Source organism: Lottia gigantea (genome assembly GCF_000327385.1).
Source record: "Lottia gigantea unplaced genomic scaffold LOTGIsca_2, whole genome shotgun sequence".
In the NCBI taxonomy this organism is placed as follows: domain Eukaryota; kingdom Metazoa; phylum Mollusca; class Gastropoda; family Lottiidae; genus Lottia; species Lottia gigantea.
The window spans coordinates 5,193,679-5,212,449 of NW_008708400.1; the positions used below are offsets into that span (position 1 = coordinate 5,193,679).

General features: G+C 30.7%; 1 protein-coding gene across 1 annotated transcript; it reads left to right on the forward strand.

Annotated features, from left to right (window-relative positions):
* Positions 1 to 13: 13 nt before the first annotated feature.
* LOTGIDRAFT_104167 (hypothetical protein) lies at positions 14 to 16,334 on the forward strand (the record flags this gene model as incomplete). Its single annotated transcript, XM_009053450.1, has 19 exons — positions 14 to 175; positions 718 to 858; positions 1,162 to 1,312; positions 1,541 to 1,940; positions 2,364 to 2,530; positions 4,635 to 4,704; positions 4,987 to 5,067; positions 8,941 to 9,084; positions 10,580 to 10,822; positions 11,914 to 11,998; positions 12,042 to 12,138; positions 12,442 to 12,526; positions 12,912 to 12,999; positions 13,381 to 13,469; positions 13,912 to 14,008; positions 14,338 to 14,471; positions 15,412 to 15,528; positions 15,804 to 15,933; positions 16,176 to 16,334. The coding sequence occupies 19 exons, from the start codon at positions 14 to 16 to the stop codon at positions 16,332 to 16,334; spliced, it is 2,640 nt and encodes an 879-aa protein (XP_009051698.1).
* Positions 16,335 to 18,771: the final 2,437 nt, after the last annotated feature.

Genomic DNA, 18,771 nt, shown 5'->3' on the forward strand with positions numbered 1-18,771 from the left:
AAAAGTTGCCAAAATGATCACAGACGCGAGTCAAGACGACAGCGTTGAACAAGCTCTAAAAACTTGTAAAATGGTGCAATTTATGATTGATTTCACTGCCAAACAACTTCTGGGTCTGAGAACTGAATGCAAGAAGACTGAAGAGATCACACAGAAGGAGATCCGAGAGACAGAGGTGAGTTGATAAGGAAAATAGTAGTCGTCTAAAAATTGGTCAAATGACAAGGCAATGATATTGCCATTTTGGTGCTTTGCCAAATGTTGTTTTTGCATTTTATTATTCTTATGTCAGTCAGATAGCCTACAATCTGTCAATCAAATTTCTCAGTGATATTTCATTTCTTTATCATCAACACTAATTCACATCTTAGTCTGAGACATTACCTTGGAATCCTTAGACAATGTTCTCTTGAAATTATTATTTAGATGTCTTGCATATTAATTATGTGAATCTTTATAAGATCTGCCAGTTATTGTCTAAATCTATCTACTGAACCTGACTCATTGCAGCAACAACTTTTCATACTTTTTAGAGCTCATGATTAGCTAATATGACATAATGTTACATTAACTATAATGGAAATATAAAATGAGAATTGAGATACTGTATTCAAAACTTTACAAAATTGTCTCTAGTTTTTACTTATAAGGCTGATAGTATCAAAAAAGGTATTTAAATTAAATTTTGTTCATAATGTTCCTTTCTTTTGATTTCAGAGTAAACTAATTAAGTTATTTAGTAATCAGTTAGTGGCTAAAGCTAAATTAAACTGTGATAATATACCTCAACCATTGAATGAATATCCTAATACACAGCAATGGTTACAGGTAGCTGGCGTTAGTTCAGCCTCTATCAATGTAAGTCTACTTGGTTTGAAAACAATATTATTGTCATGGGAACTCAATTGAAAACATATATAAACACATTTAAGGGAATGGCAAGATGACTTTTCTTATTCATGGCCACTTTTCAGCCTGGCTCACCCTTCTCACTCTACTTGAAATGTGCTAAAAAATAAAAAAGATTACCAGACAGTAAGAACTAAGAAACAGAGTTTGAAAAGTGACAGTGTTTTCTTGACAAACTGGCTGTACTCCTCATAAAGAGACAATAGTTGGCAAGAACCTAATTTGATTGCATGTTAATGTATATTTTAACAGGCATTAAAAGAGAGAAATATAGGATTGAATAAGTTATTACGGATGAAAGAAGATGAAATAAATAAAGTTTTAAGTCATCATGGTGCTAGTGAAGAAGAGAGTAGAACATTAAATGCTGCTTTAAAAAATTTAAGATCTTGCACAGGTAACAGTCTTATATTCATTCTTGTCTTAAATCTATATTTCATAAAAATATTAAAGTGAAATAACATTTTATATCCAGATCTTTGTAGTAAAGAATATCTAATTGTGATCTGCATTCTTGACTAAAATACTCTTCAAAACATAGTTCTCGCTTCATGACCATGGCTAATATGGGAATTTTGTATCATACTCAAAACCATTTCTTTTATCTATTCAGATCAACAGATAAAAGGAGGTATCACAAATCAAGATTGGCATTTCACAGACTTGTCACTCACCAGAAACAACAAATCAGCATCGAATAGTCCTTGTAATGGAAACTCCCCTAAATATCAGCCACGCCCCTCGACATCCTCTTTACCTGCTGATAATGTGACTGCAATTATAACTGACATCCCAACTCCACCTGTCAGTACCCCTTCCTCGCCCCTCCCAGTTTCATCACATTCCTATAATTATAAATCCACCCCACCGGCCACGCCTCCCCCTTCCCGCCTTAAGTCAAGTGGAAAATATCCCTCAACGCCTCCACCAAAGAAGAAAATGCAGTTATTTCCAGAAATGGCTCCTATCACTAAGAGTAAATCTCATGAGTCTCAGCTAGCTAATCGTGTTATAGACATTGATCCAGTTAGGTAAGACTTCAATTTTCTTTCTAATACTGACTACATATTACTTTAAGATAATTCCTGAGTAACAACAACATGTTTTTTAGGTTTTGTTTTAATATTTCTAATTCCTAATCTAGACAGCCACATTGGGAAAAGATGCCTAGATTCTTAAATTTGACTAGGGTCTTACTGGACCATAAATTATAATTAAAACACATGACCTATTTGCTGATCAAACTAGGCAGAAGTTAAAGGATGTGCCCACTTAGACACAAATAAAATCATATATATAAATGATAGGTTTCCTGTCGCCAGAATAATTTCTGCTTTTGGAAATTTGTGATTCACTAAGTGATATATAACAGGCTGTAGATTTTTCGCATTTTATGATTCTAATTCCAGAACAAATAAAAGAAGTAAACCTCAAAATTTAAAACTAGGTGGCAGTCATGAAGCTTTATACAGACGACGTTTATCAACGGACGGATCGGATAGATCTGATACTGGTTCGTACAGGGGAATGTCTGGTCATAATTCTCCGGGCATGTCTTCCCCACTACGCTCTCCCCCATGTTTTAAGCATGAGGCTACTAATGAAATAACAAAATATTCTAGTAAGATGGCTTTTTGTCTGCATGCCATCTATCTTTTCTGAGTTCCTGAAAAAAAAACCGGATCATTTAGTTAGGCTTTCTGATAAATTAAATGAACAATTCCTTGAGAATTTATTTAATTTGCAATATTAACTTTAAGAATGGGTTATCAATATCAATCATGACATCAAAAGATCATAGTTCAATTTCAGTCAACAGAACCTGATTTATTAATGAATGTTGTCAGATCTCCAATGAATATAATTGGAGATGTATCTTAATCCTATTGGAAAAACATCATTGATGAAAGGAACTCAGGAAAGATAGTCTCTCTTATTAACATCTTTCTTAACTTCTATAGAGAACAAATCAAAATTATTGAGGGGTTAAAGATTAGGAATGTTGCAATTTCTTGAATCTTTCTAAGATTGGTGACTGATCAGAAAATGTTATTGTCAATGAAACACTGGACTCGCTCACAGAAGAGTCAAAGACTGATTACGGTGTTTTTTAGAAAAAATTTTGATTTGTTCTTTTCAAGGAACTGCCAGGACAAATATCACTGCATAATTAAAATGTTCAAAACTTTCAAAATGGGTTGCTGATGCATAAAATTCTGCAATGTGATGAATTCTTTTATCAGGCAGATGTGGTTAGGATAGAGGACAACATCCATGTCACCAATTGATTTTTAACTTCCAAAAATTGAAAACTTATATTTTGCTTGGCATCTCCTTAAATGAATTGCTATTCTAAACCTCGAGATATATTATTATGCAATTCCTTCTCTTAAAATGATAGTTACTAATTTATATTGCATACAATGCACTATTTCTAGAATTAATACAGTGATTAGGTGGGAACGTTATTACTATATGATAGCCTCTCATCATTTTAGTTTATTAGTGAATAGTGCATGATCTCATTTTGCATTGGTTATTATATGGGTTAGTTTCTAGATTGAGGAAGGCAGCATTATACCTTCATTTTAGCATTATACCTTCATTTCAACTGGTAGTGGTAGTCATGGTGATTAGATGCTTATACTGGAATTCTCTTAAGACATGAACAGTTTCATTGAGTAAACCTTGCGTTAGCTTCCAATCTTATTTGATTTCATTGTATCTAGTTGCACAGAGTCTTTTTGAGGTCAAAAAGAATAATTTGATTTCATTTCTTTTCAAATATATAGTACAAGATAATAAAGAAATCAAGAAAGTACAAGGCAAATTAGAGTATTGATACGACGTGTTTTGAAATATAGATTTGTTACATTGGTACAATTTACAAAACATATCTGATAAAGCATTTGAAATCTTTTTAGCTTTATATTTTACTTGCTGTATAATATAATCAAAACTTTATTTTAACTCATTCTGCTTGCATGCTTTAATTAGGCTTGGCTTTTTTCCTTCTTTGACGTAACATTCTTTTTACTGAGTTTTTTACTAATTTAAATGAGCCATGCACATGGTAGTTACTTTGAAGAATCCTTTAACAAGCCAGATTATTTGGATCTGAGTAACAAATTGGACATTGAAAACAGTAGATTTGTGCTTTCTGTTTTTCTAAATTTTAACTGTTTTGAATATCTTTATAATAAAATACATATGTTGTAATGAGAAAAAAGGTGTGAAATTGACTTCTGTTTATAAAAAAAAAAAAAAACAGTGTCCTATTCAATGTTGAATTTTGGATTTGTGACAAAAGATCTATCAAAATATCAAAATATCAAAATCACGTATATGAAAAGGTTTTTGAGAAACATAAATGTATGTCTTTTTAGAATTATTATTGTGTTATATATTACACAATGAACAGGTCTAAAGTCTGCTTAAAGCTAGTTTTAGTAGTAGATAGTGTAGTAGAATAGTAGTCAGATAATAGAATCCAACCTGATCCATGTCCAAATTTTACACCCATCTTTTCATTATTCACATGTAGAATTTTCAAATTTCACAATTTACCTCACTTATCCTTCAAATATGTATTTTTATTTTGAACTAATTATTTGCTCTGTCCCAATTCTATTTAGTTTGTTGGTAGGGTTATGGTATGATATCTAGGACTTGCAGGGTTTAAAACTTGGAATTTAATGTGATAATACAATAATGATCCTTTTCAGATACTTTAACTGTTCCAAAATCACCAAAAACTCCCATGGGTACTAAGATGAAACACCATATCAATCACAGGTAAACTTTTAGTTTGAATTACTTGTCTTTTCTTTCAAAAAAACTTTTACTGATTCATACTTAAAAATACATGATAAAATGTACATGGTTGGTTCACAACATAAGTGACAACAAATCAAGAGCATGGTCGCATGATAGCAGGTGGTAGTTTCTTAGAATACTCCAAAAAAAGAACATGTCCACCAAATGATCCTCCTGTTCATCAAGCTTGCATACTTTGGTCCTAAGCCTCTTCGTTCAAAAGTGAAATGGTGAACTAATAAGCTGATTTGATTACTCTAGGTTTACCAATACATTTAAAATCACAACTTGTGATGTTTGCCATAAACAAATGTTTATTGGGTTTAAATGTAAAGATTGCAAGTAAGAGAAACGTCAAAGCATTACACCTAAAGTTGTCTTTATTATTTTCTTCACTAAATTTCTCTGGTATGTTTTGATGTTATCTTTCCACATCGCATCATTAACAGACCTCTCTCAGACAGAATCTTGTCTGCTTTTAGAACTTTATTTTGATTCCAACTTCTGTTAATGTGTTTGATCATAAAAGTTCATATCAAACTCAGATGGTGAGTGAATCCAATTCGACATCCTCAGCCAAAATTTCCATTTTTTTCATGATACTTCACGAACTGTGCCTTAATAAAACAATTTTAGAAGTTCCTTTGTGAATAAAATAAAAGACAATTGTTATGATTTAAGTGTTCACTGTAATATTAGATGTTCAGTCACCAGATTTTAAGATATATATGTTGTGTTCACTATTTTATTTATTTATAGATGTTGTTTCTAGATCAATCAGATTATATATTGTAAATAATTTGCCCTATACATTAGAACTAAGACATAATGACTAGAACACAAGGTAGGACAAAAATATCTGGAATACCATGTAAATATAGAACTGAGAGACATAAAAATATAGAACCTAGGGACATAAATGATATAGATCTTACAGACATAAATAATATAGAACTTAGGGACATAATAAAATATAGAACTTAAGGACAAAAAATATATAGAACTTAAGGACATAAAAAATATAGAACTTAAGGACATAGAAAATATAGAACTTAGGGACATAGAAAATATAGAACTTAAGGACATAAAAAATATAGAACTTAGGGACATAAATAATATAGATCTTACAGACATAAATAATATAGATCTTACAGACATAAATAATATAGAACTTAGGGACATAAATAATATAGATCTTACAGACATAAATAATATAGATCTTACGGACATAAATAAAGATCTTACGGACATAAATAATATAGATCTTAGGGACATAAATAATATAGATCTTATGGACATAAATAATATAGATCTTATGGACATAAATGATATAGATCTTACAGACATAAATAATATAGAACTTAGGGACATAAATAATATAGATCTTACGGACATAAATAATATAGATCTTACAGACATAAATAATATAGATCTTACGGACATAAATAATATAGATCTTATGGACATAAATGATATAGATCTTACGGACATAAATGATATAGATCTTACAGACATAAATAATATAGATCTTACAGACATAAATAATATAGATCTTACGGACATAAATAATATAGAACTTAGGGACATAAATAATATAGATCTTACAGACATAAATAATATAGATCTTATGGACATAAATAATATAGATCTTACGGACATAAATAATATAGAACTTAGGGACATAAATAATATAGATCTTACAGACATAAATAATATAGATCTTATGGACATAAATAATATAGATCTTACAGACATAAATAATATAGATCTTAGGGACATAAATAATATAGATCTTATGGACATAAATAATATAGATCTTACGGACATAAATGATATAGATCTTACGGGCATAAATGATATAGATCTTACAGACATAAATAATATAGATCTTATGGACATAAATGATATAGATCTTACGGACATAAATAATATAGATCTTATGGACATAAATGATATAGATCTTACGGACATAAATAATAAAAATCTTACAGACATAAATAATATAGAACTTAGGGACATAAATAATATAGATCTTACAGACATAAATAATATAGATCTTAGGGACATAAATAATATAGATCTTACAGACATAAATAATAAAAATCTTACAGACATAAATACTATAGATCTTAGGGACATAAATAATATAGATCTTACAGACATAAATAATATAGATCTTACAGACATAAATAATATAGATCTTACAGACATAAATAATATAGATCTTATGGACATAAATAATATAGATCTTACGGACATAAATAATATAGATCTTACGGACATAAATAATATAGATCTTACAGACATAAATAATATAGATCTAACGGACATAAATAATATAGATCTTATGGACATAAATAATATAGATCTTACGGACATAAATAATATAGATCTTATGGACATAAATAATATAGATCTTATGGACATAAATAATATAGATCTTACAGACATAAATGATATAGATCTTACAGACATAAATAATATAGATCTAACGGACATAAATAATATAGATCTTATGGACATAAATAATATAGATCTTACGGACATAAATAATATAGATCTTATGGACATAAATAATATAGATCTTATGGACATAAATAATATAGATCTTACGGACATAAATAATATAGATCTTATGGACATAAATAATATAGATCTTATGGACATAAATAATATAGATCTTACAGACATAAATAATATAGATCTTATGGACATAAATAATATAGATCTTACGGACATAAATAATATAGATCTTACGGACATAAATAATATAGATCTTATGGACATAAATAATATAGATCTTATGGACATAAAGATTTTACTCTAGGAACTAAAAAGTCTAGTACAATAGGACATAAAATTTAGGCACATCAATAGACAATAGATAGACATATATGTATTTAACATTAAGATTACAATATTTGGAACACTATGACATGACATGTGTCAGGAACACTAGAATAAACATCTGAAACACTAATACGTATGTCTGTAACACTAAAACGTATTATTGAACACTAGAAAATAAGTCGAAAACATAAGAATACATCAAGGTTCCAAGACATATATGTGAAACTCTATGATTAAAGTCTTTAAGAGTGAACATAGTTTGAAATGCTGGGTCATCCATTTGAAATACTAGGACATATGTCTAGACACGTAGGACATCATTTTGAAACATTAAAACTTTTAGCGGGTAGAAGTCCAGACAAAAAAACATCAGGACATAATTTGTAGAATATTACCTCATTGTTAGCAGATTTTTTCTCTTATTAAAGTGTTTAACCTAAGCATATGATATAAATGTCGTACTGTAAAGTGTTTATATTATTGTTTGTAGATTTGTTAATAGTTTTATTTTTGCTCCATGTGATATTTGTTCTACTCTTGTACTTAGAGGAAAAGTTTGTAAATATTGCAAGTAAGTATTGATGTACTTTCTAAAATTAGCGGGTTTGGGGGAATTAGGAATGTTGAGGCTTTGAAAATAATGATTTCAATTGTTGCTAATTTCAAGATACGCCTCTTTGCCATAGGAATTGCAATTGGTCATATAGGACAAAATACTTTTAAGCCTGTATTTGGCAAATTAGGCGAAGCTCTGTCTCAATTATTCCTCTTTCCTCGTGATTGCATTCAGCTGAGGTGTATATAGATAACAGCTAGGTTTGGCCAAGTACCATCTTTTACATAGAGCAAAATTCAAATACAGTATATGTAGTAGCCTATGTTATATATATATATTGATATTGTTAGCATGCTATTGTTGTCTTCAAATATTCTTTACTGAATTTTATTCCAATTTCAAAATAATTCAGAAAACACAGAAATTTATCATTATTTGTAAAATTTTTAAATTATATTTTTTAAAATGTATGTATATATATAATGTAGATTGATTCAGATTTTTCTTTGTTTGTGGCTTTACCCTTGACATAGGGATTAGAGTATGCAAAATGAACGCATATGCCATTGTATGGTATGGTAAAATGAAATGTGCCGGGTGAGAGAGCTCAGCCACAGAAGCAAATTGTATTATCTTCTGCTTGATGGTATGCGGAATGGCTAAAACCATCTTAGAAGAGAAATTCTGATTCCACTGCTGGTACTCTTGAGAACCAGTCCTGAAAATCTCAGCCCTGCTCAGCTTGATAATTCAAAGACCATTCATATCTTTGATTTCTATGTTTAACTAAATTATGTCATTTTTTTCAGGAAAAAGTTCCATAAAGATTGTGCATCGCGAGCGTTACCATCGTGTGGTATGACTGATAATTATATTGATTCCCTGTTAACGTGGTCAGGTAAACATACTAATATAAAGGTTCATGCTTTATACCATCATAATGTTAAAACAAAGTTCTTGAATTGATGTAAATATCCTACTGTCATTCTGGAAAATATCCTAAAAGATAATGATAAATTACTAATGAACTTCTTAAGGTCACAGATTGCTAATGATCATTTAACAAAGATTACTAATTATCAAAAATTTGAATCATACTCTTGATATAGTTTACTTCAATTTTAACTGCATACTTATTATAAATGACTAATTTTTACTATTTCTTACTGTATACTAATAAAATTCATAATTTATCATCTGGGGTTACTAATAAAAATTAACATGATTATCGTCATAGATACTCAGGAAATATATAAGAAACTCTATATAAATTAAATCTCCCAACTATTTATTTTGTTGTCTTCTAATATCTGTAGATCAAAATAAAAAATAAATTTATTTTAATAGAAAATGGTAAAAAATTTGATTCTCGTGGAGTTTAAATATTTAAACATTTAATCTGATTTTGGTTTAAGTTTTATAATTTTTCTGATTGATTGAAAAAGGCAGATTTAAAAAATAATCACATGAAATTCAAATCCAAATCAATTAGTCAATGTAATTCTATCTGAAAGAAGGAATATTATTATTTGGTAAGCATTAACCAATATGTTACTATGTTTATTGGGAATGAACATTAATTATACTTATATTATTTTATTATATTGGCATGGCAGGCAATATTCTTCCATTGTTATATCATAGCTCATCATTCTTATCAATATTTATCATCTATTATGATAATCTTTATTTATGGTATATTTAAGCATGATCTTTTATAAGTTTTATTTTTTTTAATTTTATAATGGTTATGGATTGAGAAAAATGATTATTTTGCAAAACCGAATTTTTTTGTTCATAATTTGTTGCAATTTAATTAGATAATGTTCTGAAATTGCTTATCACATATCTTTCATGGTTGACACTTTGCTTAATTTCAAAAGCTAGATTTTGTGATTTGTTCTCTCAGTTGTAAATTAAATGCTAAATTATTAGCTAGGTTGAACAGTAAGAAAAGCTGTGAACCATTTGTGTTTTTTGAGTAGTGGTAGAATAAATGGTTATTGCACATCATATGTTTTTCATCCCAATTTCAATTTTGCCAACCTTATACAAGAAAAGTGTTATTTGTTCTTAGGTAAAATAGATTTATGAGTAAAAAAATACTAGCATCATTTCGATGATTACTTAAACTGGGACACTGATGTCATCAGTTTACACCCCATTCAAATTTTCAATCAGATATCGGTGATGCAAGCATATTTCATGATTAGTTTAAGTAGAATTGTAGGAACCACAGACCTCTGATGGACAGTGGTGGAAATTGATGTTATCAGTGTAATAAATTTCCAAAATCTCTTTACAATTCCTTTAAAGTACAGCTAGAATGCTCATGTTTGTGTTTTGGATCAGTTCCAAATATCTTTGCCTGAATTTGACTCATTTACTGGTAAGATATTAACAATGGTTGTTTTATTTTTATGTAGATTCTCCAGTAGCCAATAGAAGACCAACTAATCCTAATATTAATCTACAAGACAGTTACCTACAAGATGGTCACCTACTAAAACAAGTGTCATCCTTACCTGGCTTTCCTACTTCTCATTTACCAGATTCTAGTTCCACGTCATCCTGCAACTCTTCTACACCCTCGTCTCCAGCGCTACATGCCACATCGTCTGGTACTATAACTTCTCCTTCCCCATCTCAATCTCCACATTCACAAAGTAACACTTTTAGATTCCCAGGTAAGTCAAATTCTTTTTTTTTATCCATTACAGCAGAGTGCAATTGATATTTGGTGAATAAAAATTTTTGCATTTGTTAATTTATTCAAAGATATGATTTGTAATCAGTGATAACACAAGCATAAAAACTAATTTTTAGTTGTGATTTTACACAAAATTTAAATTGCTTGAATTCTGTGCAATATTCTTACCACCCATAAAAATTACTTATTTCCTGGTGCCAAGAGTTATACAACATTTGATATCTTTTCTAGAAGTGCCAGATAGTATTTCTACATTGCCAGCTGATTTTGAAATGCGAAATTCTGAATCAAATGATGAGATGTAAGTATGATTTTGTTAAAGATTTTTAACCTAGCCTTGATATCTAGTGTAGGCCCACAATCTTGTCTGAATTTAGACATTGAAATAAAAGAATAAACCCTCTATGGACAGACCCTAACAATTGAATTTACAAACTTTACCTGATTGCACACTGCATATCATTGTCATTATCTTCATTTATTGTTGAGAAATATGATGTGATTTTTATTACAGAGATGTTGTGAATACTAATACTTCCAATGATAGTGATAAAACATTGATAGATGTAAGTTTTTAACATTTAAAAAAAAAAAGCAGCTTTGCAGGGTCATGTAAGCCTTCATATCCTAAATGATCAACAATGGTGTTAAAGGGACAGGTGCAGCATTTTGGAGGGTGTTTTTAGCCTTGAATATATGTAAATAGTCTTTAGAAGTACTAGAAATGTACAAAATCACATAATTCCTTCAACAATACCTCAAACAAGGAATTTCTCTCTCTTTATATGTCTTTTCTATATATGACAGACTCTTGAGAAAAGACAACTCATCATTTTAACATTCAAACGCAGATAATTCTGGACACACATGGATTTGAAGTCTCAAATTTCATCAGTGAGCTGTGAACACTATTACTAATTGTCTACGCTAAAAAAATCCTGTATGATTGGTCCATAAAAATGGCACAACTGTACCTTTAACTTTTTAGAAAACAAAAATATTGCTCTTATTTATTTCAAAAACATAATATTCTGGGAGTTATCTCATGGACCCATGTGGATTGATATAACAGATTACTTCAGCTTTATCAAAAGAAAGAACAACTTGTTGAGTTTACTTTAGAAATTTCGACATATGATTTATTAAACACGTTTAGTGTTTGCAAGATGATATGGTCATTTTCAACTGTTATATTTTCAGAGTAATACTTCTGATAAAGTGTTATTAGATAGAGTAGACTCAATCGATAGTCAAGATGATCCAGGTGGGCATAACTGGAAACGAGGCAATAGTGTAAGTACTACAACCAAATTTTTACACTGCATGATGTTGACTACAATTTCGTAAAGAATGCACAGAATGATATTCTAACTAATAGGTGATAGGCTAACAAGGCCAATTTCAAAGGCAGTTGCTGTGGCATGAGAATGTTTCTTACCTTGAGGTTCGAACCCACAATACAGTCACTATGCAGACTGTAATCCAACCGAGGTAAAAGAGTTAGATTTAGTTATGGTGTACTGAACAGTTATATCACCAATCCTGAATTTTCCAAACTAAGCAGTAAAACCTGTGATTTATTGTATATTATAGCTATCAGTTACTATGAAGGAATGGGATATACCATATGAACAACTAGTATTAACCGAACAGATAGGTACTGGTAGATTTGGTACTGTATTCAAGTAAGTATATTACATCTTAGTATCTCCATACTCTCAATAATGCATCTCCACAATGTCACTGCATCTTCACAATTTTAAAGTAATACGAAATTCATCTAGTTCCTCAACTTCCGTATTCACCTTTGTTGTATCATGGAGGTTTGTAATTACAGCGATTTGATTGGCTGGTATACTGGCAAATACAGCCAGTCAAAGCCATCGACAGAAAGACTAAACAAAAAGTCTTGTTTCAATAATGATTAAGTGAATCTGATTATTAATTCAAATTATCAAGTGAGTGAAATCCATGTTATTGTTAGAAAGTTTAATTAGTAATAAATACAATCTATATCTGATATATCAAGCTAGAACTTGCTAACGTGTAATTGTTATTATATTTTTGTAGAGGTCATTGGCATGGTCCTGTTGCTATTAAAGTACTAGCTATGGATGATAGTGATAATCAAGCTCAACTTGCCGCTTTTAAATTAGAGGTACCTATCTTTATATGTGTTAAGATTTCTAAATTTATTTTCTTTTAAACTAAAAATGAGTCAAGGGCAGAGAACAAAATGTTCCTATTCAAATCACAATCTGCAAGTTAAAGTCCTTAAACAGTTCTTTCTGATGACAATCAAATTGTGCTGTAAGTTCCCAATATGAACCCAGAGAAAAATGTTGCTGTCTGTTATACTTATATACTGAAAATTCTGTGATTTTAAATGTGAACAGACATGAAAATCGGCACCAATGATTTCTGTTCATCCTGAATGAACCCAAGTATCATGGCTCTCTGTTGTCTGTGTTTAACTTTTAATGCTTTGTAATACAATGTTTTGTTTCTGGTCTGTAATATAAACCTATATATTTTATAGGTTGGTGTGTTACGGAAGACAAGGCATGAAAATTTAGTGTTATTTATGGGAGCCTGTATGAAAGAACCCAGACTTGCCATAGTAACAAGGTAAGTTAGTTAAGTACTTATTCACCAAAAAAAGCTAATTCAGTTTAAAGGGTAGGTGTGCGATTTGAGTCTTCAATATATGTAAATAGTCTTCAGATTTACTAGAAATGTATGAAAATCGCAAAATTCCTTAAAATATATATCAAACTGGGATTTTCTTTTCCTATTTCTATTGATGTCTTTTCTATATATGACAGTGTCTCAAAAAGAGATGACTCGTCTTTTTAACTTTCAAAATTCTGGACACACATGGATTTGAAGGCTGATATTTTGACAGTGAGCTGTGAACACTATTACTAACTGGCTCATAAGAGAAGTTTGGTAAATTGGAGTTAGTTGAAGAATGCAAGGCTAAAGAGTTTAAACACTGACTTTCTGACTATATAAGAATGAATTCTGCAAGTGATGAGAGATTAAATTAATATTGTAATTATATTTTCAGTTTTTGTAAAGGAGAAACATTATTTAGTTTAATACATATAAAACGTGATAGTTTTAAATTAAATAAAGCTCTAATAGTCGCCTCACAGATAGCTCAGGTAGAAATTCTCTTTTATATTTAAATAATCTGTATTTTTTTTTTTAATACAAAAATGTCTGGAATCTGTGATACAAGAATGCGAATAGTTTAAATCTTATATCAAAAATAGTCTTGGATCTTTCCATGGCTTCCATTATCATTTAATGAACACGTGGCCACAGTCTGTGCAAGCTATAGATCCCTATAGATTTGAAAGAAAAAAAAATAGAGTTGCCTTATACTGTCATGGTATTGCCCGTCTATCATTATTGCAGTCCTTGTTCAAAATAATCAATTAAATTTTCTCTTTCTATATAATGATACATGTATATTAATTTTTTTGTACAGGGTATGGGATATTTACATGCTAGGGGTATTATACATAAAGATCTCCGTACTAAAAACGTCTTTGTGGATGCAGGAAAAGTTGTCATCACTGATTTTGGTTTATTTAATGTCACAAAAATTTGTCGAGGAAATAAGTGAGTAAGACTTTGAATTCATAACTAAATATTTCAGATCAATATTGTTTAAAATAGAAAATTATTTATGAATCACAGATAAATAATATATGTTAACTTTCACTTATCTTTCCATGAAAACTTCAATGAATTGGGAGCAAACTATAGAGATATTAAAGAAAATGTTTGATGATTTCATCCCAACTCTTTCTTTCATTTATTCATTCAGTTATTCGGTCAATCATTCAGTTATTCAGTCTTTCTGTCAATCATTCCAGTCTTTCTGTCAATCATTCCAGTCTTTCTGTCAATCATTCAGTCTTTCTGCCAATCATTCAGTCTTTCTGTCAATCATTCAGTTATTCAGTCTTTCTGTCAATCATTCAGTCTTTCTGTCAATCATTCAGTCAATCATTCAGTCTTTGTGCCAATCATTCAGTCTTTCTGTCAATCATTCAGTTATTCAGTCTTTCTTATTCAGTCTTTCTGCCAATCATTCAGTCTTTCTGTCAATCATTCAGTTATTCAGTCAATCATTCAGTCTTTCTGTCAATCATTCAGTCTTTCTGCCAATCATTCAGTCTTTCTGCCAATCATTCAGTTATTCAGTCAATCATTCAGTTTTTCTGCCAATCATTCAGTCTTTCTGCCAATCATTCAGTTATTCAGTCTTTCTGTCAGTCATTCAGTCTTTCTATCAATCATTCAGTTGTTCAGTCAATCATTCAGTCTTTCTGTCAATCATTCAGTTATTCAGTCAATCATTCAGTCTTTCTGTCAATCATTCAGTCTTTCTGCCAATCATTCATTTATTCAGTCAGCCATTCAGTCTTTCTGTCAATCATTCAGTTATTCAGTCAATCATTCAGTTATTCTGTCAATCATTCAGTTATTCAGTCCATCATTCAGTCCATTTTTTGTCATTTCCTTATTCATTCATTTTCAGGAAAGATTGGTTAAGCATTCCACCAGGATGGTTGTGTTATTTATCACCAGAAATAATCCGAACGCTTCACGCTAGACAGAGTGTAAATATGGAAATACCCTTCACAGAAATGTCTGATATATATGCATTTGGGTAAGTAGTAATCTATCTTATTTCTGTGGTCATTATCTAACCCACAGAAAATGACGATGATTAATAATGATGTTTTATAATGATGACAATGATGATGATTTTCTTGTATGAATGTCATAACTGATTTTCTTTTGTAATTGATTGAAAAGTCTTTGATAGTTTTGTTAAAAAAAAATTTCCATATCTTTTGAACTAATTGAGGCCAAATGAAATGTTGGCAAGTTGTAACCCTTGGTGTATTAATTGACATTATTTAATAAATATTTTAATTACAGTACCATGTGGTATGAATTATTAGTCAGTGATTGGCCATTCAAGTCCCATCCTGCCGAGACTATTATCTGGCAGGTCGGGCGTGGTATGAAACAATCCTTGAGTTATATTGGTGCTCCTCGGGAGGTGAAGGTAAGTAGATCAGGCTCATAGTCTGACATGTGTAAATGTTCATTTAGGATTAAAAGTAGCATTAATAAAGATATCTTCGAAAGTTTCATAATTGCCCACATTATATCATTAGAAATTGATATATGACTTCTGAGAAGAAAAGTAATATATAAAGCTCTTTTTGTTTTCAATTCCTTATCAATTCTTTTATTTATTATATTAATATGATTAATTTAGTCATCAGGTTTGTTTTTATCTTGTAGGATATTTTGATGTCATGTTGGGCATTTAAGAAAGAAGAGAGGCCAGAATTTAGTCAAATTTCTAAAGCTTTGGAAAGGATACCCAAAACAAGACTGATACGTAGTCCCTCACATCCAGTTCATCTATCGCGGAGTACAGAGGGCATATTTAATACTTGATATTCAAGACTATACAGTGTTTATTTCATCTTAATTGTGATCAAGAAACCTTAATGTGGCCTCTTCTAGTTGGTGCTCATATCAAGGAGTGGTGCGAGAAAACCGATCACGGTCGTGACCTCATCTTAGTGTGATGTTCATTATCCAGAAGATTTGATGAGTCAATCATTATTAGTGCTTAATGACATCTGTACGCCAGTGTTGAAGATTGAGTGATGTAGAACTACAGACTGCACTCCGAGTCTATAAAGAGATACACATGCATTTCATGTTCTTGAGCTTGCTGAATGCAGAGATTTGTGATTCTAAATCTAAAGATGAACTTCATTACAAAGAGAAGTGCTGAATTATTTTTCATTAGCTTGTCATTGGTAGAAGTGGCAGTCTTTTTAAATTCATAATGCAACTATATTGTGATACGTAATTAAAAATGATTCATTTTTCAATAACAGACTTAAGAAATTGTATGTAGGTCCTGAAAGTAAAATTAAGTACATGTTTTAGGGAAAGTATCAGCTTCAGCTTCATGTGTCATCCCAAATTATTGTTTTGATTGTAAAATCCACGGTTTGAATAATTTAGGTAGGCTCTATTTTGAAATTTCATTATTTCTACTGTAACTGAATCTATATAAAGTATCTAGTCTTTAATAGTAAGTTATTTCATTTGTATCAAATAAGTTTGATTTATAACCATTTTCAATCATTCCTTCATATATTTTACCTGCTTGCCAGCTGCTTCTCTTGTCGTTGACCTGTGTGCCACTGCCCACTGTAGCTGCAACTCTTGTTGTTGACCTTGTTGCTATTTTAGCTGCTATTCATGTGGTTGACCTGGTTGCTAATATAACTGCTATTCTTGTGGTTGGCCTGGTTGCTAATATAACTGCTATTCATGTGGTTGACCTAGTTGCTAATATAATTGCTATTCTTGTGGTTGACCTGGTTGCTAATATAGCTGCTATTCTTGTAGTTGATCTGGTTGCTAATATAGCTGCAATTCTTGTAGTTGATCTTTTTGCTAATATAGCTGCAATTCTTGTAGTTGATCTGGTTGCTAATATAGCTGCTATTCTTGTAGTTGATCTGGTTGCTAATATAGCTGGTGTCCTTGTGGTTGATCTGGTTGTCAGAGAACTGCTATTGTTGTGGTTGACCTGGTTGCCAGAGAACTGCTATTCTTGTGGTTGACCTGGTTGCCAGAGAACTGCTATTCTTGTGGTTGACCTGGTAGGTAATATAACTGCTATTCTTGCGGTTGATCTGGTTGCCTGAGAACTGCTATTCTTGTGGTTGACCTAGTCATCTATATAGCTGTTGATGGGTTTCAAGACAGAGTAGGTTGAGTATCTGGTCATGATTCCAGGTAAGCTGCTGGTCTTATTGAAATGAATGCAATTGATATGGTTATCTGTTGACTATGCTGATCAGGTTGACAGACTATTAATCTATGGTTGCTATGGTATCTTCTAGACTGGTTGTCACTCCACTTGGTTGTCCATACCTTATCTAAAGTTTTAGCTCTCTGATATTTCTCTTTTAAAGCTGATAGAACTTCTGTCAATCTCTGCCACCTGTATGGACAATTAACTCACATTATTCGGCTATAAAGTGACAGATTTGAGATCTGTATTACAGTAATGTTTCTTTACCTTTTGATTCATATATAGGCATACTAAGAGCATTTGGGTAGTGTGACCCCAAGCCTATAGGTTTTCATATCAAGCTGTACTTTGCTAAATAGGTAGATGATCTGAAGGGAATTCCTCGCTATGGTTTAGTTTTATATTTAATTCATGGAGCAAATTTCATTACTGTAAGGGAAAAGCTTTTTAGGGGTTTACTACCCTTTGGGCCTCTTAGAATCAACATAAAATTAAAATTCTCAAAATTAGCCAAAAAGATTATTATATTCATTAGTGGACTTATCTGGTGTCATCATTTTACAACAGGAGTTTTCTATAGTCTGATCCATTGAACTAAGTATTGATTAAAAAAAAACGCTTAAAAATGGTAGAATTTTTAAAAAATCAAGTCTTCAAGCATGCATAACAATCATTGATGTCATTTCTTATTTTAATGTGGTATGCTTAAGATTATGCAAATACATATCAGTTTTGTTTATTATTCTGTCTTGATACATTTCCGTTTTGCATTGTTAAATTTCCAAAATCCCACTTGATTTTTTTTCCATATACAAACATATTTTTAGCTATGTATGAAAATAACATAAATTGTTAAAATTGCATGACTCATAACTGTGTTTTTAGAAAATTTCTATATTTAAATATCTAGTAAAAAATGATTTTAGTTTTTTGTTGAATAACAGTATAAAAAGCGTTATTTTTGTTATTTCCATTTTAGTTAAAAGAATTCAAGGCCAGAATGAATATAGCATGTTGAAATGATTTCATTTTTTTTACATATATTTGTTGGAA